Source organism: Heptranchias perlo, chromosome 11 (genome assembly GCF_035084215.1).
Source record: "Heptranchias perlo isolate sHepPer1 chromosome 11, sHepPer1.hap1, whole genome shotgun sequence".
Lineage (NCBI taxonomy): Eukaryota > Metazoa > Chordata > Chondrichthyes > Hexanchiformes > Hexanchidae > Heptranchias > Heptranchias perlo.
Window position 1 is genome coordinate 1052919 of NC_090335.1, and position 26021 is coordinate 1078939.

Sequence of the window (26021 nt, forward strand, 5' to 3'; positions counted from 1 at the left end):
AAATTGTCTCAGAGACAGAAAGCAGAGAGTAGTGGTGAACGGTTGTTTTTCAGACTGGAGGGAAGTATACAGTGGTGTTCCCCAGGGGTCAGTATTAGGACCACTGCTCTTTTTGATATATATTAATGACCTGGACTTGGGTATAGAGGGTATAATTTCAAACTTTGCAGATGACACAAAGCTTGGAAATAGAGTAAACAATGAGGAGGATAGTAACAGACTTCAGGAGGACAGAGACAGACTGGTGAAATGGGCAGACACATGGCAGATGAAATTTAATGCAGAGACATTTACATACACAAATCTTTGAAGGTGGCCGGACAAGTTGATAAGGTTGAAAAAGCATACGGGATCTTTGGTTTTATAAACAAAGGCATAGAAAAGCAAGGAAGTTACACTAAACCTTTATAAAACACTGGTTAGGCCTCAGCTGGAGTATTGTGTCCAATTCTGGGCACCACACTTTAGGAAGGATGTGAAGGCCTTAGAGAGGGTGCAGGAGAGATTTACTAGAATGGTTCCAGGAACGAGGGACTTCAGTTATGTGGAGAGACTGAGGAAGCTGGGGTTGTTCTCCTTCGAACAGAGAATGTTAAGGGGAGATTTAATAGAGGTGTTCAAAATCATGAGGATAGAGTAGATAAGGTGAAACTATTTCTACTGGCAGGAGGGTCGGTAACCAGAGGACACAGATTTAAGGTAATTGGCAAAAGAATTTAAAATAAAATTGCTGGACTATAACTTGGTGTTGTAAAATTGTTTACAATTGGCAAAAGAATAGGGGGAGATGAGGAGAAATTATTTTATGCAGCGAGTTGTTATGATCTGGAATGCGCTGCCTGAAAGATGCAGTAAGGATGTTCCCAAGGATGGGTGAAACTAGAACTAGGGGGCATAATCTTAGAATAAGGGGCTGCTCTTTCAAAACTGAGATGAGGAGAAACTTCTTCACTCAGAGGGTGGTAGGTCTGTGGAATTTGCTGCCCCAGGAAGCTGTGGAAGCTACATCATGAAATAAATTTAAAACAGAAATAGACAGTTTCCTAGAAGTAAAGGGAATTAGGGGTTACGGGGAGCGGGCAGGAAATTGGACATGAATTTAGATTTGAGGTTAGGATCAGATCAGCCATGATCTTATTGAATGGCGGAGCAGGCTCGAGGGGCCGATTGGCCTACTCCTGCTCCTATTTCTTATGTTCTTTTTTTCTTAAAGGGTGGTGGAAGCAGATTCAATAATAACTTTCAAAAGGGAATTGGATAAATACTCGAAAAGGAGAAATTTGCAGGGCTATGGGGAAAGAGCAGGAGAATGGAACTAATTGGATAGAACTTTCAAAGGGCCGCACAGGCATGATGGGCCGAATGGCCTCATTCTGTGCTGTATGATTCGATGATTCTAACTAATAAGTTGTAAATAGATAAACAACGGTTGACTTACAGTTTCAAAGCCCCTGTGCGGATGGTCAGGAAACCCTGCAGGTTTGGAAACTTTAAATTCATCCAGCATCAAGAATGGGTCCAAACTTTTCAGCTGTCAATAATAAGAATTCTTGAGCATTACTGAAACAACTTGAAGCACACACATGTGAGGCAAATGTTCAAACAGACTGGACAGATACCGGCAATCAGTGCAGCGACTGTGATGATATGTGATGATTAAACGAATTGAGCAGTGAATCCAGAACTGAATTGCTCAATAATTAGCAGCATCTGCCCTGTGTCACGCCATCTTATCCATAAATCACCCTGTGTTAAAGCAGTTTGAGGACAACTATCAAAGAGGCTGAAAGAAACCCACATCCTGAGTTCTGTGGACTTGTAAACATCACAGCAGGAATGAAATGTGCATCTATTCCGATATTCCCAGGCCAAAATAAACCGGGCCCGAGAGACTGATTGCTGCTGTGATGTTGTGCTGAGTACAGTGCTGATGTCACTCGATCCTGACACATGGGGCTCGAGAGACCAGCACAACATCCACATTAACTTGCCAGGTTTACTGAGGCTGGCAGCTGAGCAGGCCCAGGCAAAAGCCTGTCATCCCCACCACTCTCCTTAGAGAGTCCAGCAAGATTGCTTCAGAGTTTGACAAAGATGATTTTTATAATCCACTTGAACTTTGCTCTTGTGGTTTATGGAATCATCTAAATAGATATTACAACAAATGATACAAAGATAGGCCGTGTGATTGATAGTGAGGAGGAAAGCTGTAGACTGCAGGAAGATATCAATGGACTGGTCAGGTGGGCAGAAAAGTGACAAATGGAATTCAATCCGGAGAAGTGTGAGGTAATGCATTTGGGGAGGGCAAACAAGGCAAGGGAATACACAATAAATGGGAGGATGCTGAGAGGTGTAGAGGAAGTGAGGGACCTTGGAGTGCATGTCCACAGATCCCTGAAGATAGCAGGACAGGTAGATAAGGTGGTTAAGAAGGCATATGGAATACTTTCCTTTATTAGCCGAGGCATAGAATATAAGAGCAGGGAGGTTATTCTGGAACTGTACAAAACATTAGTTAGGCCACAGCTTGAGTACTGTGTACAGTTCTGGTCACCACATTACAGGAAGGATGTGATTGCACTAGAGAGGGTACAGAGGGCATTTACGAGGAAGAGACCCGGGGGGGGGGTGGCTGATGAAGAGACCTGGGGGGGAGGGGCTGATGAAGAGACCTGGGGGGGAGGGGCTGATGAAGAGACCTGGGGGGGAGGGGCTGATGAAGAGACCTGGGGGGGAGGGGCTGATGAAGAGACCTGGGGGGGAGGGGCTGATGAAGAGACCTGGGGGGGAGGGGCTGATGAAGAGACCCGGGGGGGGGGGGCTGATGAAGAGACCCGGGGGGGGGGGGCTGATGAAGCGATCAGGGGTCACTGGAGGTTGGGTGAAGAGCTGGAGGTAGGTGGAGGTCCATCATGGGGGGGGGACGGGGTCACCATTGCGGGGGAGGGCGATCGCGGGGATCCTGTCGGCCAGCTGAGTCTGTTGGGCCTGGATGAAGCACTCCTGCTCCTCCGGGCCCACAAGCAGTGCAACAAAGGCCCTCATTCATCCCATGGATCCAGTTCTTCCCACCTGCTTTCACCTGATGTGAACGGGAAGCGGTGGGAAACCCCAACAGGTGAGGTTAAATTCATTTTATTATTCCAATACACAATATATTAAGTCCGTCCAGTATCTCAGTGAGGTACATTGCCCTCTTAGTATCGGCCCGCCGGATTTAAGTGGGGGCGGGACTTCCTGGTGTCTGCTCTCCTCACACGGACAAACCCCGCCCCCGGGTTAAACCCAGAAACAGGCGTGCTGGAGCCCGGATGTGGTCCCACTCCGAAAATGAAGGATTTTTCCTCCCCACCCACCCTCAACCCAAAGGGTTAAAATTTATCCCTCAGTGGCCCCACTCCCTCAAAGGATTCTCTCCCAGCTCTGTTTCAATGGCTCTTACTGTAAGGTTTAGGTCATGTGAAACCAAAGTTTATTATTATTTAAGTTTATAGTTAACTTTTATTTCAAACCTATTTTAACTTTACTTACTGTGCTCTCCTTCAGTCCTGATCTTCACCATGTTCCCATCAAACCCGAGCACTGGTAAATTGGCAGTTTGTTTCTTAAACCTGGCCAGCCTGGCTTTGCGGCCTGCTTCCCCTCTCAACTGCCAACCGGCTCCCCAGTCCACCCCTGTACTTTCCCGATGATGTACTTCTTGGGCCTGTCCAGCTTCAGGCCCACACAACCTGCCTCCCGCCTATCCCAGTGACACCAACCTGGTCCCCATTACAATCCCTCCAGTGATCAGCAATTAGATCAGAGGATCGGAGGAGAGAGACAGAGCACAAGGAACTGCAGGGATTGGTGAGATGATGGAGCGAACCAAAGCACAGCATGGTAACAAGCAGGGCAGCACAGGTCACTGAGAACACACAGCGTAAGGTCATAGTGTGAAGGGAAAGGAGTCAGGGATGCAATAGGATTGAGGGTGTGTTGGGGAAGGCAGGGGGAGAGTGAGTGGGGGGAGCAGGGACAGGGTGAAGTGATAGGATTGAGGGTGTGTTGGGGAAGGCAGGGGGAGAGTGAGTGGGGGGAGCAGGGACAGGGTGAAGTGATAGGATTGAGGGTATGTTGGGGAAGGCAGGGGGAGAGTGAGTGGGGGGAGCAGGGACAGGGTGAAGTGATAGGATTGAGGGTATGTTGGGGAAGGCAGGGGGAGAGTGAGTGGAGGGAGCAGGGACAGGGTGAAGTGATAGGATTGAGGGTGTGTTGGGGAAGGCAGGGGGAGAGTGAGTGGGGGGAGCAGGGACAGGGTGCAGTGATAGGATTGAGGGTATGTTGGGGAAGGCAGGGGGAGAGTGAGTGGGGGGAGCAGGGACAGGGTGCAGTGATAGGATTGAGGGTGTGTTGGGGAAGGCAGGGGGAGAGTGAGTGGGGGGAGCAGGGACAGGGTGAAGTGATAGGATTGAGGGTGTGTTGGGGAAGGCAGGGGGAGAGTGAGTGGGGGGAGCAGGGACAGGGTGCAGTGATAGGATTGAGGGTGTGTTGGGGAAGGCAGGGGGAGAGTGAGTGGGGGGAGCAGGGACAGGGTGCAGTGATAGGATTGAGGGTATGTTGGGGAAGGCAGGGGGAGAGTGAGTGGGGGGAGCAGGGACAGGGTGAAGTGATAGGATTGGTGAAGGGAGCCTCCGAGTCTTACAAACCACATTCTCTCCATCGGAAAATGTGACCCACGGCAATATTCCCCACTGCCCGATAGGAAAGACATAAAAGACAGAGAAAGTTACAGCAGCATAGAGAGAGAGAAGAAATAACAAACAGAAACAGATGAGCAGAAGAGGAGAGAGATGGTGAGGTAGAAAGTGAGAGAAAGCAGCGAGATAAACATTGGTTAAAGGCAAATCGTGTTTAACTAACCTGATAGAGTATTTTGATGAGGTAACAGAGAGGGTCGATGAGGGCAATGTAGTTGATGTGGTGTATATGGACTTTCAAAAGGCATTTGATAAAGTGCTGCATGGCAGGCTTATCATCAAGATTGAAGCCCATGGAATTGTCCAAATAACAGGAAACAGAGAGTAGTGGTGAACGGTTGTTTTTCGGACTGGAGGGAGGTGCACAGTGGTGTTCCCCAGGGGTCAGTGCTGGGACCACTGCTTTTCTTGATATATATTAATGACTTGGACTTGGGTGTACAGGGCACAATTTCCAAATTTGCAGATGATACAAAACTTGGAAGTGTAGTGAACAGTGAGGAGGATAGTGATAGACTTCAAGAGGATATAGACAGGCTGGTGGCATGGGCAGACACGTGGCAGATGAAATTTAACACAGAGAAGTGCAAAGTCATACATTTTGGTAGGAAGAATGAGGAGAGGCAATATAAACTAAAGGGTACAATTCTAAAAGGGGTACAGGAACAGAGGGATCTGGGGGTATATGTGCACAAATCATTGAAGGTGGCAGGGCGGGTTGAGAAGGCGGTTAAAAAAGCATACGGGATCCTGGGCTTTATAAATAGCAGGAAAGGATGCCCCAGAGCATGGTACATTGGCGAGACCATGCAGACGCTGCGACAACGGATGAACGGACACCGCGCAACAATCGCCAAACAGGAGGGTTCCCTCCCAGTCGGGGAACACTTCAGCAGTCATGGACATTCATCCACCGACCTTCGGGTAAGCATACTCCAAGGCGGCCTTCGAGACACACGACAACGCAAAATCGTCGAGCAGAAATTGATAGCCAAGTTCCGCACCCATGAGGACGGCCTCAACCGGGATCTTGGGTTCATGTCACGCTACACGTAACCCCACCAGCGAACAAATGTTATCTGTTTTTAATATAATGGGTCATTTGCTGGCTTTCTCTGCCTTCCGGATGTTTCTGCCTCTCTCTGTTTTCTTTCCTGTTTGTTTTTTTGTTGAATGTGTATTCGGGGGTTCTGCAGGTGACACCTCTCTGTCTGAACACGGTGATTGCCTTGGCAATGGGCAGTTGCAGGGGCATTCTGTAAACACCATGTATTGTTCTATATGTATAAATGCGTAGGCTTCGAGGAGCTCCTGAACATTTACCTGAGGAAGGAGGAAATCTCCGAAAGCTTGTGAATTTAAAATAAAATTGCTGGACTATAACTTGGTGTTGTAAAATTGTTTACAATTTATAAATAGAGGCATAGAGTACAAAAGTATGGAAGTTATGATGAACCTTTATAAAACACTGGTTTGGTCACAGCTGGAGTATTGTGTCCAGTTCTGGGCACCGCACTTGAGGAAGGATGTGAAGGACTTAGAGAGGGTGAAGAAGAGATTTACTAGAATGATTCCAGGGATGAGGGAGTTTAGTTACGTGGATAGACTGGAGAAGCTGGGGTTGTTCTCTTTAGAGCAGAGAAGGTTGAGAGAAGATTTGATAGAAGAGTTCAAAATCATGAAGGGTTTAGATAAAGTAAATAAAGAGAAATTGTTCCCATTGACAGAAGGATCGAGGACCAGAGGACACAGACTTAAGGTGATCGGCAATAAAAGCAAAGGTTACATGAGGGAAAACCTTTTTTACACAGCGAGTAGTTATGATCTGGAATGCACTGTCTGAAAGGGTGATGGAAGCAGATTCTTGAAGGGAAAAAATTTGCAGGGCTACGGGGAAAGAGCGGGGGAATGGGACTAGCTGGATTGTTCTTATTAAGAGCTGGCATGGGCTCGATGGGCTGAATGGCCTCCTTCTGTGCTGTAACCATTCTATGATTCTATGAAACATGGTAGACAGGTAAGAGAGAAATCTTATCCACTGTCTGGGGTGAGCAATGCCATGGGGGTTCTGGTAATGTACATAACACTATCCTTTCATTTCTAAGAGTTGGTTTCAAGCCCAGAATAGGCTAATGGGATGAAAGTTTACTTAGTTGTAAAGTTTTGCGTCATATGAGGGTGAGCAATCTCATTCCTGTTCCCAGTTAGCACAATCCACAGCAAAACACTACCTGTAATCTGGCACTAAATTGGTCACTTCTCATAACAATGGTTGATGTGAGAAACAGTCATACGAGGTAGGTAGATTGGAGGGTGCTTTCGAATATTGGGATTAAGATTTCCTCCCCTTCAAAAACAGGGACTTCGAACAGAGTATTGAGATTTAGAAGTGGTACACGCTGCTGTACACTGCCCTGTACTCCCTGTCCCCTCGTGTACGCACACGCTGCTGTACCCTGCCCTGTACTCCCTGTCCCTTCGTGTACATACACACTGCTGTACACTGCCCCGTACTCCCTGTCCCCTCGTGTACGCACATGCTGCTGTACACTGCCCCGTACTCACTGTCCCCTCGTGTACGCACACGCTGCTGTACACTGCCCTGTACTCCCTGTCCCCTCATGGAGGTACACTCTGCTGTACACTGCCCTGTACTCCCTGTCCCCTCGTGTAGGCACACGCTGCTGTACACTGCCCTGTACTCCCTGTCCCCTCGTGTAGGTACACTCTGCTGTACACTGCCCTGTACTCCCTGTCCCCTCGTGTAGGTACACGCTGCTGTATACTGCCCTGTATTCCCTGTCCTCTCGTGTAGGTACACTCTGCTGTACACTGCCCTGTACTCCCTGTCCCCTCGTGTAGGCACACGCTGCTGTACACTGCCCTGTACTCCCTGTCCCCTCGTGTAGGTACACGCTGCTGTACACTGCCCTGTACTCCCTGTCCCCTCATGTAGGTACACGCTGCTGTATACTGCCCTGTATTCCCTGTCCCCTCATGTAGGGACACGCTGCTGTAAACTGCCCCGTACTCCCTGTCCCCTCGTGTAGGTACACTCTGCTGTACACTGCCCTGTACTCCCTGTCCCCTCGTGTAGGTACACTCTGCTGTACACTGCCCTGTACTCCCTGTCCCCTCGTGTAGGCACACACTGCTGTACACTGCCCTGTACTCCCTGTCCCCTCATGTAGGTACACGCTGCTGTATACTGCACTGTACACCCTGTCCCCTCATGCAGGTACACGCTGCTGTATACTGCCCCGTACTCCCTGTCCTCTCGTGTAGGTACACTCTGCTGTACACTGCCCTGTACTCCCTGTCCCCTCGTGTACGCACACGCTGCTGTACACTGCCCTGTACTCCCTGTCCCCTCGTGTACGCACACGCTGCTGTACACTGCCCTGTACTCCCTGTCCCCTCGTGTAGGCACACACTGCTGTACACTGCCCTGTACTCCCTGTCCCCTCGTGTACGCACACGCTGCTGTACACTGCCCTGTACTCCGTATACCCTCGTGTACGCACACGCTGCTGTACACTGCCTTGTACTCGCTGACCCCTCGTGTAGGCACACGCTGCTGTACACTGCCCTGTACGCCCTGTCCCCTCGTGGAGGTACACGCTGCTGTACACTGCCCTGTACTCCCTGTCCCCTCATGTACGCACACGGTGATGTACACTGCCCTGTACTCCCTATACCCTCGTGTACGCACACGCTGCTGTACACTGCCCTGTACTCCCTGTCCCCTCGTGTAGGCACACGCTGCTGTACACTGCCCTGTACGCCCTGTCCCCTCGTGTACGCACACGCTGCTGTACACTGCCCTGTACTCCCTGTCCCCTCGTGTAGGCACATGCTGCTGTACACTGCCCTGTACTCCCTGTCCCCTCGTGTAGGCACACACTGCTGTACACTGCCCTGTACTCCCTGTCCCCTCGTGTAGGCACACGCTGCTGTACACTTCCCTGTACTCCCTGTCCCCTCGTGCAGGCACACACTGCTGTACATTGCCCTGTACTCCCTGTCCCCTCGTGTAGGCACACGCTGCTGTACACTGCCCTGTACTCCCTGTCCCCTCGTGTACGCACACACTGCTGCACATTGCCCTGTACGCCCTGTCCCCTCGTGTACGCACACGCTGCTGTACACTGCCCTGTACTCCCTGTCCCCTCGTGTACGCACACGCTGCTGTACACTGCCCTGTACTCCCTGTCCCCTCGTGTAGGTACACGCTGCTGTACACTGCCCTGTACTCCCTGTCCCCTCGTGCAGGTACACGCTGCTGTACACTGCCCTGTACTCCCTGTCCCCTCATGTAGGTACACGCTGCTGTATACTGCCCTGTACTCGCTGTCCCCTCATGTAGGTACACGCTGCTGTATACTGCCCCGTACTCCCTGTCCCCTCGTGTAGGTACACGCTGCTGTACACTGCCCTGTACTCCCTGTCCCCTCGTGTAGGCACACACTGCTGTACATTGCCCTGTACTCCCTGTCCCCTCGAGTAGGCACACGCTGCTGTACACTGCCCTGTACTCCCTGTCCCCTCGTGTACGCACACACTGCTGCACATTGCCCTGTACGCCCTGTCCCCTCGTGTAAGCACACGCTGCTGTACACTGCCCCGTACTCACTGTCCCCTCGTGTACGCACACGCTGCTGTACACTGCCCTGTACTCCCTGTCCCCTCGTGGAGGTACACTCTGCTGTAAACTGCCCTGTATTCCCTGTCCCCTCGTGTAGGTACACGCAGCTGTACACTGCCCTGTACTCCCTGTCCCCTCGTGTAGGTACACGCTGCTGTACACTGCCCTGTACTCCCTGTCCCCTCATGTAGGTACACGCTGCTGTATACTGCCCTGTACTCGCTGTCCCCTCATGTAGGTACACGCTGCTGTATACTGCCCCGTACTCCCTGTCCCCTCGTGTAGGCACACGCTGCTGTACACTGCCCTGTACTCCCTGTCCCCTCGTGTAGGCACACGCTGCTGTACACTGCCCTGTACTCCCTGTCCCCTCGTGTAGGTACACTCTGCTGTACACTGCCCTGTACTCCCTGTCCCCTCGTGTAGGCACACACTGCTGTACACTGTGCTGTACTCCCTGTCCCCTCATGTAGGTACACGCTGCTGTATACTGCCCTGTACTCCCTGTCCCCTCATGTCGGTACACGCTGCTGGAAACTGCCCTGTACTCCCTGTCCCCTCGTGTAGGTACACGCTGCTGTATACTGCCCTGTACTCCCTGTCCACTCGTGTACGCACACGCTGCTGTACACTGCCCTGCACTCCCTGTCCCCTCGTGTAGGCACACACTGCTGTACACTGCCCTGTACTCCCTGTCCCCTCGTGTAGGCACACACTGCTGTACACTGCCCTGTACTCCCTGTCCCCTCGTGTCGGCACACACTGCTGTGCACTGCCATGTACTCCCTGTCCCCTCATGTAGGTACACGCTGCTGTATACTGCCCTGTACTCCCTGTCCCCTCATGTCGGTACACGCTGCTGTATACTGCCCTGTACTCCCTGTCCCCTCGTGCAGGTACACTTTGCTGTACACTGCCCTGTACTCCCTGTCCCCTCGTGTAGGCACACGCTGCTGTACACTGCCCTGTACTCCCTGTCCCCTCGTGTACGCACACGCTGCTGTACACTGCCCTGTACTCCCTGTCCCCTCATGTAGGTACACGCTGCTGTATACTTCCCTGTACTCCCTGTCCCCTCATGTAGGTACACTCTGCTGTACACTGCCCTGTACTCCCTGTCCCCTCGTGTAGGTACACTCTGCTGTACACTGCCCTGTACTCCCGGTCCCCTCGTGTAGGTACACGCTGCTGTGCACTGCCCTGTACTCCCTGTCCCCTCATGTAGGTACACGCTGCTGTATACTGCCCTGTACTCCCTGTCCCCTCATGTCGGTACACGCTGCTGTATACTGCCCCGTACTTCCTGTCCCCTCGTGTAGGTACACTCTGCTGTACACTGCCCTGTACTCCCTGTCCCCTTGTGTAGGTACACTCTGCTGCACACTGCCCTGTACTCCCTGTCCCCTCGTGTAGGCACACACTGCTGTACACTGCCCTGTACTCCCTGTCCCCTCATGGAGGTACACGCTGCTGTATACTGCCCTGTACTCCCTGTCCCCTCGTGTAGGTACACTCTGCTGTACACTGCCCTGTACTCCCTGTCCCCTCGTGTAGGCACACACTGCTGTACACTGTGCTGTACTCCCTGTCCCCTCATGTAGGTACACGCTGCTGTATACTGCCCTGTACTCCCTGTCCCCTCATGTCGGTACACGCTGCTGGAAACTGCCCTGTACTCCCTGTCCCCTCGTGTAGGTACACGCTGCTGTATACTGCCCTGTACTCCCTGTCCACTCGTGTACGCACACGCTGCTGTACACTGCCCTGCACTCCCTGTCCCCTCGTGTAGGCACACACTGCTGTACACTGCCCTGTACTCCCTGTCCCCTCGTGTAGGCACACACTGCTGTACACTGCCCTGTACTCCCTGTCCCCTCGTGTAGGTACACTCTGCTGTGCACTGCCCTGCACTCCCTGTCCCCTCGTGTAGGCACACACTGCTGTACACTGCCCTGTACTCCCTGTCCCCTCATGTAGGTACACGCTGCTGTATACTGCCCTGTACTCCCTTTCCCCTCATGTCGGTACACGCTGCTGTATACTGCCCTGTACTCCCTGTCCCCTCGTGTAGGTACACTTTGCTGTACACTGCCCTGTACTCCCTGTCCCCTCGTGTAGGCACACGCTGCTGTACACTGCCCTGTACTCCCTGTCCCCTCGTGTACGCACACGCTGCTGTACACTGCCCTGTACTCCCTGTCCCCTCATGTAGGTACACGCTGCTGTATACTTCCCTGTACTCCCTGTCCCCTCATGTAGGTGCACTCTGCTGTACACTGCCCTGTACTCCCTGTCCCCTCGTGTAGGTACACTCTGCTGTACACTGCCCTGTACTCCCGGTCCCCTCGTGTAGGTACACGCTGCTGTGCACTGCCCTGTACTCCCTGTCCCCTCATGTAGGTACACGCTGCTGTATACTGCCCTGTACTCCCTGTCCCCTCATGTCGGTACACGCTGCTGTATACTGCCCCGTACTTCCTGTCCCCTCGTGTAGGTACACTCTGCTGTACACTGCCCTGTACTCCCTGTCCCCTCATGGAGGTACACGCTGCTGTATACTGCCCTGTACTCCCTGTCCCCTCATGTAGGTACACGCTGCTGTAAACTGCCCTGTACACCCTGTCCCCTCGTGTAGGTACACTCTGCTGTACACTGCCCTGTACTCCCTGTCCCCTCGTGTAGGCACACGCTGCTGTACACTGCCCTGTACTCCCTGTCCCCTCGTGTACGCACACGCTGCTATACACTGCCCTGTACTCCCTGTCCCCTCGTGTAGTTACACACTTCTGTACACTGCCCTGTACTCCCTGTCCCCTCGTGTAGGCACACGCTGCTGTACACTGCCCTGTACTACCAGTCCCCTCGTGTAGGCACACACTGCTGTACACTGCCCTGTACTCCCTGTCCCCTCGTGTACGCACACGCTGCTGTACACTGCCCTGTACTCCCTGTCCCCTCGTGTAGGCACACATTGCTGTACACTGCCCTGTACTCCCTGTCCCGTCGTGTACGCACACGCTGCTGTACACTGCCCTGTACTCCGTATACCCTCGTGTACGCACACGCTGCTGTCCACTGCCCTGTACTCCCTGTCCCCTCGTGTAGGCACACGCTGCTGTACACTGCCCTGTACGCCCTGTCCCCTCGTGGAGGTACACGCTGCTGGACACTGCCCTGTACTCCCTGTCCCCTCGTGTACGCACACGCTGCTGTACACTGCCCTGTACTCCCTGTCCCCTCGTGTAGGCACACAATGCTGTACATTGCCCTGTACGCCCTGTCCCCTCGTGTACGCACACGCTGCTGTACACTGCCCTGTACTCACTGTCCCCTCGTGTAGGCACACGCTGCTGTACACTGTCCTGTACTCCCTGTCCCCTCGTGTACGCACACGCTGCTGTGCACTGCCCTGTACGCCCTGTCCCCTCGTGGAGGTACACACTGCTGTACACTGCCCTGTACTCCCTGTCCCCTCGTGTACGCACACGGTGATGTACACTGCCCTGTACTCCCTATACCCTCGTGTACGCACACGCTGCTGTACACTGCCCCGTACTCACTGTCCCCTCGTGTACGCACACGCTGCTGTACACTGCCCTGTACTCCCTGTCCCCTCGTGGAGGTACACTCTGCTGTACACTGCCCTGTACTCCCTGTTCCCTCGTGTAGGTACACGCTACTGTACACTGCCCTGTACTCCCTGTCCCCTCGTGTAGGTACACGCTGCTGTGCACTGCCCTGTACTCCCTGTCCCCTCGTGTAGGCACACACTGCTGTACACTGCCCTGTACTCCCTGTCCCCTCGTGACGGCACACACTGCTGTACACTGCCCTGTACTCCCTGTCCCCTCGTGTACGCACACGCTGCTGTACACTGCCCTGTACTCCCTATACCCTCGTGTAGGTACACACTGCTGTACACTGCCCTGTACTCCCTGTCCCCTCGTGTACGCACACGCTGCTGTACACTGCCCTGTACTCCCTATACCCTCGTGTAGGTACACTCTGCTGTACACTGCCCTGTACTCCCTGTCCCCTCGTGTACGCACACGCTGCTGTACACTGCCCTGTACTCCCTGTCCCCTCGTGTAGGTACACGCTGCTGTACACTGCCCTGTACTCCCTGTCCCCTCGTGTACGCACACGCTGCTGTACACTGCCCTGTACTCCCGATACCCTCGTGTACGCACACGCTGCTGTACACTGCCCTGTACTCCCTGTCCCCTCGTGTAGGTACACTCTGCTGTACACTGCCCTGTACTCCCTGTCCCCTCGTGTAGGCACACGCTGCTGTACACTGCCCTGTACTCCCTGTCCCCTCGTGTACGCACACGCTGCTGTACACTGCCCTGTACTCCCTGTCCCCTCTTGTAGGTACACGCTGCTGTACACTGCCCTGTACTCCCTGTCCCCTCGTGTACGCACACGCTGCTGTACACTGCCCTGTACTCCCTGTCCCCTCATGTAGGTACACTCTGCTGTACACTGCCCTGTACTCCCTGTCCCCTCGTGTACGCACACCCTGCTGTACACTGCCCTGTACTCCCTGTCCCCTCATGTAGGTACACGCTGCTGTATACTGCCCTGTACTCCCTGTCCCCTCATGTAGGTAAACTCTGCTGTACACTGCCCTGTACTCCCTGTCCCCTCGTGTAGGTACACTCTGCTGTACACTGCCCTGTACTCCCTGTCCCCTCGTGTAGGTACACGCTGCTGTACACTGCCCTGTACTCCCTGTCCCCTCATGTAGGTACACGCTGCTGTATACTGCCCTGTCCTCCCTGTCCCCTCATGTAGATACACGCTGCTGTATACTGCCCCGTACTTCCTGTCCCCTCGTGTAGGTACACTCTGCTGTACACTGCCCTGTACTCCCTGTCCCCTCGTGTAGGTACACTCTGCTGTACACTGCCCTGTACTCCCTGTCCCCTCGTGTAGGCACACACTGCTGTACACTGCCCTGTACTCCCTGTCCCCTCATGTAGGTACACGCTGCTGTATACTGCCCTGTACTCCCTGTCCCCTCATGTAGGTACACGCTGCTGTACACTGCCCTGTACTCCCTGTCCCCTCGTGTAATCACACGCTGCTGTACACGGCCCTGTACTCCCTGTCCCCTCGTGTACGCACACGCTGCTGTACACTGCCCTGTACTCCCTGTCCCCTCGTGTAGGTACACACTGCTGTGCACTGCCCTGTACTCCCTGTCCCCTCGTGTAGGCACACGCTGCTGTACACTGCCCTGTACTCCCTGTCCCCTCGTGTAGGCACACACTGCTGTACACTGCCCTATACTCCCTGTCCCCTCGTGTACGCACACGCTGCTGTACACTGCCCTGTACTCCCTGTCCCCTCGTGTACGCACACGCTGCTGTACACTGCTCTGTACTCCGTATACCCTCGTGTACGCACACGCTGCTGTACACTGCCCTGTACTCCCTGTCCCCTCGTGTAGGCACACGCTGCTGTACACTGCCCTGTACGCCCTGTCCCCTCGTGGAGGTACACGCTGCTGTACACTGCCCTGTACTCCCTGTCCTCTCATGTACGCACACGGTGATGTACACTGCCCTGTACTCCCTAGACCCTCGTGTACGCACACGCTGCTGTACACTGCCCTGTACTCCCTGTCCCCTCGTTTAGGCACACGCTGCTGCACACTGCCCTGTACGCCCTGTCCCCTCGTGTACGCACACGCTGCTGTACACTGCCCTGTACTCCCTGTCCCCTCGTGGAGGTACACTCTGCTGTACACTGCCCTGTACTCCCTGTCCCCTCGTGGAGGTACACGCTGCTGTACACTGCCCTGTACTCCCTGTCCCCTCGTGTCGGCACATGCTGCTGTACACTGCCCTGTACTCCCTGTCCCCTCGTGTAGGTACACGCTGCTGTACACTGCCCTGTACTCCCTGTCCCCTCGTGTAGGCACACGCTGCTGTATACTGCCCCGTACTTCCTGTCCCCTCGTGTAGGTACACACTGCTGTACACTGCCCTGTACTCCCTGTCCCCTCGTGTAGGTACACGCTGCTGTACACTGCCCTGTACTCCCTGTCCCCTCATGTAGGTACACGCTGCTGTATACTGCCCTGTCCTCCCTGTCCCCTCATGTAGGTACACGCTGCTGTATACTGCCCCGTACTTCCTGTCCCCTCGTGTAGGTACACTCTGCCGTACACTGCCCTGTACTCCCTGTCCCCTCGTGTAGGTACACTCTGCTGTACACTGCCCTGTACTCCCTGTCCCCTCGTGTAGGCACACACTGCTGTACACTGCCCTGTACTCCCTGTCCCCTCATGTAGGTACACGCTGCTGTATACTGCCCTGTACTCCCTGTCCCCTCATGTAGGTACACGCTGCTGTATACTGCCCTGTACTCCCTGTCCCCTCGTGTAGGTACACTCTGCTGTACACTGCCCTGTACTCCCTGTCCCCTCGTGTAGGCACACGCTGCTGTACACGGCCCTGTACTCCCTGTCCCCTCGTGTACGCACACGCTGCTGTACACTGCCCTGTACTCCCTGTCCCCTCGTGTACGCACACGCTGCTGTACACTGCCCTGTACTCCCTGTCCCCTCGTGTAGGCACACACTGCTGTACACTGCCCTGTGCTCCCTGTCCCCTCGTGTACGCACACGCTGCTGTACACTGCTCTGTACTCCCTTTACCCTCGTGTACGCACACGCTGCTGTACACTGCCCTGTACTCCCTGTCCCATCGTGTAGGCACACGCTGCTGTACACTGCCCTGTACGCCCTGTCCCCTCGTGTACGCACACGCTGCTGTACACTGCCCTGTACTCCCTGTCCCCTCGTGGAGGTACACTCTGCTGTACACTGCCCTGTACTCCCTGTCCCCTCGTGGAGGTACACGCTGCTGTACACTGCCCTGTACTCCCTGTCCCCTCGTGTAGGCACATGCTGCTGTACACTGCCCTGTACTCCCTGTCCCCTCGTGTAGGCACACACTGCTGTACACTGCCCTGTACTCCCTGTCCCCTCGTGTAGGTACACTCTGCTGTACACTGCCCTGTACTCCCTGTCCCCTCGTGTACACACACGCTGCTGTGCACTGCCCTGTACTCCCTGTCCCCTCGTGTAGGCACACGCTGCTGTACGCTGTCCTGTACTCCCTGTCCCCTCGTGTAGGCACACGCTGCTGTACACTGCCCTGTACTCCCTGTCCCCTCGTGTAGGTACACTCTGCTGTATACTGCCCTGTCCTCCCTGTCCCCTCATGTAGGTACACGCTGCTGTATACTGCCCCGTACTTCCTGTCCCCTCGTGTATGTACACTCTGCTGTACACTGCCCTGTACTCCCTGTCCCCTCGTGTCGGTACACTCTGCTGTACACTGCCCTGTACTCCCTGTCCCCTCGTGTAGGCACACACTGCTGTACACTGCCCTGTACTCCCTGTCCCCTCATGTAGGTACACTCTGCTGTACACTGCCCTGTACTCCCTGTCCCCTCGTGTCGGCACACACTGCTGCACATTGCCCTGTACGCCCTGTCCCCTCGTGTACGCACACGCTGCTGTACACTGCCCTGTACTCCCTGTCCCCTCGTGTAGGCACACACTGCTGTACACTGCCCTGTACTCCCTGTCCCCTCGTGTAGGTACACTCTGCTGTACACTGCCCTGTACTCCCTGTCCCCTCGTGTACACACACGCTGCTGTACACTGCCCTGTACTCCCTGTCCCCTCGTGTAGGCACACGCTGCTGTACGCTGTCCTGTACTCCCTGTCCCCTCGTGTAGGCACACGCTGCTGTACACTGCCCTGTACTCCCTGTCCCCTCGTGTAGGTACACTCTGCTGTATACTGCCCTGTCCTCCCTGTCCCCTCATGTAGGTACACGCTGCTGTATACTGCCCCGTACTTCCTGTCCCCTCGTGTATGTACACTCTGCTGTACACTGCCCTGTACTCCCTGTCCCCTCGTGTCGGTACACTCTGCTGTACACTGCCCTGTACTCCCTGTCCCCTCGTGTAGGCACACACTGCTGTACACTGCCCTGTACTCCCTGTCCCCTCATGTAGGTACACTCTGCTGTACACTGCCCTGTACTCCCTGTCCCCTCGTGTAGGCACACACTGCTGTACACTGCGCTGTACTCCCTGTCCCCTCGTGTACGCACACGCTGCTGTACACTGCCCTGTACTCCCTGTCCCCTCGTGTCGGTACACGCTGCTGTACACTGCCCTGTACTCCCTGTCCCCTCGTGTACGCACACGCTGCTGTACACTGCCCTGTACTCCCTATACCCTCGTGTACGCACACGCTGCTGTACACTGCCCTGTACTCCCTGTCCCCTCGTGTAGGCACACGCTGCTGTACACTGCCCTGTACGCCCTGTCCCCTCGTGTACGCACACGCTGCTGTACACTGCCCTGTACTCCCTGTCCCCTCGTGGAGGTACACTCTGCTGTACACTGCCCTGTACTCCCTGTCCCCTCGTGGAGGTACACGCTGCTGCACACTGCCCTGTACTCCCTGTCCCCTCGTGTAGGCACATGCTGCTGTACACTGCCCTGTACTCCCTGTCCCCTCGTGTAGGCACATGCTGCTGTACACTGCCCTGTACTCCCTGTCCCCTCGTGTAGGCACACGCTGCTGTACACTGCCCTGTACTCCCTGTCCCCTCGTGTCGGCACACACTGCTGCACATTGCCCTGTACGCCCTGTCCCCTCGTGTACGCACACGCTGCTGTACACTGCCCTGTACTCCCTGTCCCCTCGTGTAGGCACACACTGCTGTACACTGCCCTGTACTCCCTGTCCCCTCGTGGAGGTACACTCTGCTGTACACTGCCCTGTACTCCCTGTCCCCTCGTGGAGGTACACGCTGCTGTGCACTGCCCTGTACTCCCTGTCCCCTCGTGTCGGCACATGCTGCTGTACACTGCCCTGTACTCCCTGTCCCCTCGTGTAGGTACACGCTGCTGTACACTGCCCTGTACTCCCTGTCCCCTCATGTAGGTACACGCTGCTGTATACTGCCCTGTCCTCCCTGTCCCCTCATGTAGGTACACGCTGCTGTATACTGCCCCGTACTTCCTGTCCCCTCGTGTAGGTACACTCTGCTGTACACTGCCCTGTACTCCCTTTCCCCTCGTGTAGGTACACTCTGCTGTACACTGCCCTGTACTCCCTGTCCCCTCGTGTAGGCACACACTGCTGTACACTGCCCTGTACTCCCTGTCCCCTCATGTAGGTACACGCTGCTGTATACTGCCCTGTACTCCCTGTCCCCTCATGTAGGTACACGCTGCTGTATACTGCCCTGTACTCCCTGTCCCCTCGTGTAGGTACACTCTGCTGTACACTGCCCTGTACTCCCTGTCCCCTCGTGTAGGCACACGCTGCTGTACACGGCCCTGTACTCCCTGTCCCCTCGTGTACGCACACGCTGCTGTACACTGCCCTGTACTCCCTGTCCCCTCGTGTACGCACACGCTGTTGTACACTGCCCTGTACTCCCTGTCCCCTCGTGTAGGCACACACTGCTGTACACTGCCCTGTGCTCCCTGTCCCCTCGTGTACGCACACGCTGCTGTACACTGCTCTGTACTCCCTTTACCCTCGTGTACGCACACGCTGCTGTACACTGCCCTGTACTCCCTGTCCCCTCGTGTAGGCACACGCTGCTGTACACTGCCCTGTACGCCCTGTCCCCTCGTGTACGCACACGCTGCTGTACACTGCCATGTACTCCCTGTCCCCTCGTGGAGGTACACGCTGCTGTACACTGCCCTGTACTCCCTGTCCCCTCGTGTAGGCACATGCTGCTGTACACTGCCCTGTACTCCCTGTCCCCTCGTGTAGGCACATGCTGCTGTACACTGCCCTGTACTCCCTGTCCCCTCGTGTAGGCACACGCTGCTGTACACTGCCCTGTACTCCCTGTCCCCTCGTGTCGGCACACACTGCTGCACATTGCCCTGTACGCCCTGTCCCCTCGTGTACGCACACGCTGCTGTACACTGCCCTGTACTCCCTGTCCCCTCGTGTAGGCACACACTGCTGTACACTGCCCTGTACTCCCTGTCCCCTCGTGTAGGTACACTCTGCTGTACACTGCCCTGTACTCCCTGTCCCCTCGTGTACACACACGCTGCTGTACACTGCCCTGTACTCCCTGTCCCCTCGTGTAGGCACACGCTGCTGTACGCTGTCCTGTACTCCCTGTCCCCTCGTGTAGGCACACGCTGCTGTACACTGCCCTGTACTCCCTGTCCCCTCGTGTAGGTACACTCTGCTGTATACTGCCCTGTCCTCCCTGTCCCCTCATGTAGGTACACGCTGCTGTATACTGCCCCGTACTTCCTGTCCCCTCGTGTATGTACACTCTGCTGTACACTGCCCTGTACTCCCTGTCCCCTCGTGTCGGTACACTCTGCTGTACACTGCCCTGTACTCCCTGTCCCCTCGTGTAGGCACACACTGCTGTACACTGCCCTGTACTCCCTGTCCCCTCATGTAGGTACACTCTGCTGTACACTGCCCTGTACTCCCTGTCCCCTCGTGTAGGCACACACTGCTGTACACTGCGCTGTACTCCCTGTCCCCTCGTGTACGCACACGCTGCTGTACACTGCCCTGTACTCCCTGTCCCCTCGTGTCGGTACACGCTGCTGTACACTGCCCTGTACTCCCTGTCCCCTCGTGTACGCACACGCTGCTGTACACTGTCCTGTACTCCCTGTCCCATCGTGTAGGCACACGCTGCTGTACACTGCCCTGTACTCCCTGTCCCCTCGTGTTGGTACACTCTGCTGTATACTGCCCTGTCCTCCCTGTCCCCTCATGTAGGTACACGCTGCTGTATACTGCCCCGTACTTCCTGTCCCCTCGTGTAGTTACACTCTGCTGTACACTGCCCTGCACTCCCTGTCCCCTCGTGTAGGTACACTCTGCTGTACACTGCCCTGTACTCCCTGTCCCCTCGTGTACGCACACGCTGCTGTACACTGCTCTGTACTCCCTTTACCCTCGTGTACGCACACGCTGCTGTACACTGCCCTGTACTCCCTGTCCCCTCGTGTAGGCACACGCTGCTGTACACTGCCCTGTACGCCCTGTCCCCTCGTGTACGCACACACTGCTGTACACTGCCCTGTACTCCCTGTCCCCTCGTGGAGGTAAACTCTGCTGTACACTGCCCTGTACTCCCTGTCCCCTCGTGGAGGTACACGCTGCTGCACACTGCCCTGTACTCCCTGTCCCCTCGTGTAGGCACATGCTGCTGTACACTGCCCTGTACTCCCTGTCCCCTCGTGTCGGCACATGCTGCTGTACACTGCCCTGTGCTCCCTGTCCCCTCGTGTAGGCACACGCTGCTGTACACTGACGTGTACTCCCTGTCCCCTCGTGTCGGCACACACTGCTGCACATTGCCCTGTACGCCCTGTCCCCTCGTGTACGCACACGCTGCTGTACACTGCCCTGTACTCCCTGTCCCCTCGTGTAGGCACACACTGCTGTACACTGCCCTGTACTCCCTGTCCCCTCGTGTAGGTACACTCTGCTGTACACTGCCCGGTACTCACTGTCCCCTCGTGTACGCACACGCTGCTGTACACTGCCCTGTACTCCCTGTCCCCTCGTGTAGGCACACGCTGCTGTACGCTGTCCTGTACTCCCTGTCCCCTCGTGTAGGCACACGCTGCTGTACACTGCCCTGTACTCCCTGTCCCCTCGTGTAGGTACACTCTGCTGTATACTGCCCTGTCCTCCCTGTCCCCTCATGTAGGTACACGCTGCTGTGTTCTGCCCCGTACTTCCTGTCCCCTCGTGTAGGTACACTCTGCTGTACACTGCCCTGTACTCCCTGTCCCCTCGTGTAGGTACACTCTGCTGTACACTGCCCTGTACTCCCTGTCCCCTCGTGTAGGCACACACTGCTGTACACTGCCCTGTACTCCCTGTCCCCTCATGTAGGTACACTCTGCTGTACACTGCCCTGTACTCCCTGTCCCCTCGTGTAGGCACACACTGCTGTACACTGCGCTGTACTCCCTGTCCCCTCGTGTACGCACACGCTGCTGTACACTGCCCTGTACTCCCTGTCCCCTCGTGTCGGTACACGCTGCTGTACACTGCCCTGTACTCCCTGTCCCCTCGTGTACGCACACGCTGCTGTGCACTGCCCTGTACTCCCTATACCCTCGTGTACGCACACGCTGCTGTACACTGCCCTGTACTCCCTGTCCCCTCGTGTAGGCACACGCTGCTGTACACTGTCCTGTACTCCCTGTCCCCTCGTGTACGCACACGCTGCTGTGCACTGCCCTGTACGCCCTGTCCCCTCGTGGAGGTACACACTGCTGTACACTGCCCTGTACTCCCTGTCCCCTGGTGTATGCACACGGTGATGTACACTGCCCTGTACTCCCTATACCCTCGTGTACGCACACGCTGCTGTACACTGCCCCGTACTCACTGTCCCCTCGTGTACGCACACGCTGCTGTACACTGCCCTGTACTCCCTGTCCCCTCGTGTACGCACACGCTGCTGTACACTGCCCTGTACTCCCTGTCCCCTCGTGTAGGTACACGCTGCTGTACACTGCCCTGTAGTCCCTGTCCCCTCATGTAGGGACACGCTGCTGTACACTGCCCTGTACTCCCTGTCCCCTCGTGTAGGCACACGCTGCTGTACGCTGTCCTGTACTCCCTGTCCCCTCGTGTAGGCACACGCTGCTGTACACTGCCCTGTACTCCCTGTCCCCTCGTGTAGGTACACTCTGCTGTATACTGCCCTGTCCTCCCTGTCCCCTCATGTAGGTACACGCTGCTGTATACTGCCCCGTACTTCCTGTCCCCTCGTGTATGTACACTCTGCTGTACACTGCCCTGTACTCCCTGTCCCCTCGTGTCGGTACACTCTGCTGTACACTGCCCTGTACTCCCTGTCCCCTCGTGTAGGCACACACTGCTGTACACTGCCCTGTACTCCCTGTCCCCTCATGTAGGTACACTCTGCTGTACACTGCCCTGTACTCCCTGTCCCCTCGTGTCGGCACACACTGCTGTACACTGCGCTGTACTCCCTGTCCCCTCGTGTACGCACACGCTGCTGTACACTGCCCTGTACTCCCTGTCCCCTCGTGTCGGTACACGCTGCTGTACACTGCCCTGTACTCCCTGTCCCCTCGTGTACGCACACGCTGCTGTACACTGCCCTGTACTCCCTGTCCCCTCCTGTAGGCACACGCTGCTGTACGCTGTCCTGTACTCCCTGTCCCCTCGTGTAGGCACACGCTGCTGTACACTGCCCTGTACTCCCTGTCCCCTCGTGTTGGTACACTCTGCTGTATACTGCCCTGTCCTCCCTGTCCCCTCATGTAGGTACACGCTGCTGTATACTGCCCCGTACTTCCTGTCCCCTCGTGTAGGTACACTCTGCTGTACACTGCCCTGCACTCCCTGTCCCCTCGTGTAGGTACACTCTGCTGTACACTGCCCTGTACTCCCTGTCCCCTCGTGTACGCACACGCTGCTGTACACTGCTCTGTACTCCCTTTACCCTCGTGTACGCACACGCTGCTGTACACTGCCCTGTACTCCCTGTCCCCTCGTGTAGGCACACGCTGCTGTACACTGCCCTGTACGCCCTGTCCCCTCGTGTACGCACACACTGCTGTACACTGCCCTGTACTCCCTGTCCCCTCGTGGAGGTACACTCTGCTGTACACTGCCCTGTACTCCCTGTCCCCTCGTGGAGGTACACGCTGCTGCACACTGCCCTGTACTCCCTGTCCCCTCGTGTAGGCACATGCTGCTGTACACTGCCCTGTACTCCCTGTCCCCTCGTGTCGGCACATGCTGCTGTACACTGCCCTGTGCTCCCTGTCCCCTCGTGTAGGCACACGCTGCTGTACACTGACGTGTACTCCCTGTCCCCTCGTGTCGGCACACACTGCTGCACATTGCCCTGTACGCCCTGTCCCCTCGTGTACGCACACGCTGCTGTACACTGCCCTGTACTCCCTGTCCCCTCGTGTAGGCACACACTGCTGTACACTGCCCTGTACTCCCTGTCCCCTCGTGTAGGTACACTCTGCTGTACACTGCCCTGTACTCACTGTCCCCTCGTGTACGCACACGCTGCTGTACACTGCCCTGTACTCCCTGTCCCCTCGTGTAGGCACACGCTGCTGTACGCTGTCCTGTACTCCCTGTCCCCTCGTGTAGGCACACGCTGCTGTACACTGCCCTGTACTCCCTGTCCCCTCGTGTAGGTACACTCTGCTGTATACTGCCCTGTCCTCCCTGTCCCCTCATGTAGGTACACGCTGCTGTATACTGCCCCGTACTTCCTGTCCCCTCGTGTAGGTACACTCTGCTGTACACTGCCCTGTACTCCCTGTCCCCTCGTGTAGGTACACTCTGCTGTACACTGCCCTGTACTCCCTGTCCCCTCGTGTAGGCACACACTGCTGTACACTGCCCTGTACTCCCTGTCCCCTCATGTAGGTACACTCTGCTGTACACTGCCCTGTACTCCCTGTCCCCTCGTGTAGGCACACACTGCTGTACACTGCGCTGTACTCCCTGTCCCCTCGTGTACGCACACGCTGCTGTACACTGCCCTGTACTCCCTGTCCCCTCGTGTCGGTACACGCTGCTGTACACTGCCCTGTACTCCCTGTCCCCTCGTGTACGCACACGCTGCTGTACACTGCCCTGTACTCCCTATACCCTCGTGTACGCACACGCTGCTGTACACTGCCCTGTACTCCCTGTCCCCTCGTGTAGGCACACGCTGCTGTACACTGTCCTGTACTCCCTGTCCCCTCGTGTACGCACACGCTGCTGTGCACTGCCCTGTACGCCCTGTCCCCTCGTGGAGGTACACACTGCTGTACACTGCCCTGTACTCCCTGTCCCCTGGTGTATGCACACGGTGATGTACACTGCCCTGTACTCCCTATACCCTCGTGTACGCACACGCTGCTGTACACTGCCCCGTACTCACTGTCCCCTCGTGTACGCACACGCTGCTGTACACTGCCCTGTACTCCCTGTCCCCTCGTGTACGCACACGCTGCTGTACACTGCCCTGTACTCCCTGTCCCCTCGTGTAGGTACACGCTGCTGTACACTGCCCTGTAGTCCCTGTCCCCTCATGTAGGTACACGCTGCTGTACACTGCCCTGTACTCCCTGTCCCCTCATGTTGGTACACGCTGCTGTATACTGCCCTGTACTCCCTGTCCCCTCGTGCAGGCACACGCTGCTGTACACTGCCCCGTACTCCCTGTCCCCTCGTGTAGGCACACGCTGCTGTACACTGCCCTGTACTCCCTGTCCCCTCGTGTAGGCACACGCTGCTGTACACTGCCCTGTACTCCCTGTCCCCTCCTGTAGGCACACAGTGCTGTACACTGCCCTGTACTCCCTGTCCCCTCGTGTACGCACACACTGCTGTACACTGCCCTGTACTCCCTGTCCCCTCCTGTAGGCACACACTGCTGTACACTGCCCTGTACTCCCTGTCCCCTCGTGTAGGTACACTCTGCTGTACACTGCCCTGTACTCCCTGTCCCCTCGTGTACGCACACACTGCTGTACACTGACCTGTGCTCCCTGTCCCCTCATGTAGGTACACGCTGCTGTATACTGCCCTGTACTCCCTGTCCCCTCATGTCGGTACACGCTGCTGTATACTGCCCTGTACTCCCTGTCCCCTCGTGTAGGTACACGCTGCTGTACACTGCCCTGTACTCCCTGTCCCCTCGTGTAGGCACACGCTGCTGTACACTGCCCTGTACTCCCTGTCCCCTCGTGTAGGCACACGCTGCTGTACACTGCCCTGTACTCCCTGTCCCCTCGTGTACGCACACGCTGCTGTACACTGCCCTGTACTCCCTGTCCCCTCATGTAGGTACACGCTGCTGTACACTGCCCTGTACTCCCTGTCCCATCGTGTACGCACACGCTGCTGTACACTGCCCTGTACTCCCTGTCCCCTCATGTAGGTACACTCTGCTGTACACTGCCCTGCACTCCCTGTCCCCTCGTGTAGGTACACTCTGCTGTACACTGCCCTGTACTCCCTGTCCCCTCGTGTCGGCAGACACTGCTGTACACTACCCTGTACTCCCTGTCCCCTCATGTAGGTACACGCTGCTGTATACTGCCCTGTACTCCCTGTCCCCTCATGTAGGTACACGCTGCTGTATACTGCCCTGTACTCCCTGTCCCCTCGTGTAGGTACACTCTGCTGTACACTGCCCTGTACTCCCTGTCCCCTCGTGTAGGCACACGCTGCTGTACACTGCCCTGTACTCCCTGTCCCCTCCTGTAGGCACACACTGCTGTACACTGCCCTGTACTCCCTGTCCCCTCGTGTACGCACACGCTGCTGTACACTGCCCTGTACTCCCTGTCCCCTCGTGTAGGCACACACTGCTGTACACTGCCCTGTACTCCCTGTCCCCTCGTGTAGGTACACTCTGCTGTACACTGCCCTGTACTCCCTGTCCCCTCGTGTAGGCACACACTGCAATACACTGCCCTGTACTCCCTGTCCCCTCATGTAGGTACACGCTGCTGTATACTGCCCTGTACTCCCTGTCCCCTCATGTAGGTACACGCTGCTGTATACTGCCCTGTACTCCCTGTCCCCT

The 26021-nt window shown here is 56.0% G+C and overlaps 1 protein-coding gene across 2 annotated transcripts in view; it reads right to left on the minus strand.

The window, feature by feature from the left end:
* Nucleotides 1-26021, minus strand: part of pir (pirin) — a 218651-nt gene that overhangs the window by 169608 nt on the left and 23022 nt on the right. For both annotated transcript variants that reach the window (XM_067992258.1, XM_067992257.1), the window contains exon 3: nucleotides 1439-1531. In XM_067992258.1, coding sequence (XP_067848359.1) covers nucleotides 1439-1531 — 93 coding nt within the window. The remainder of the gene's footprint in view (nucleotides 1-1438; nucleotides 1532-26021) is intronic.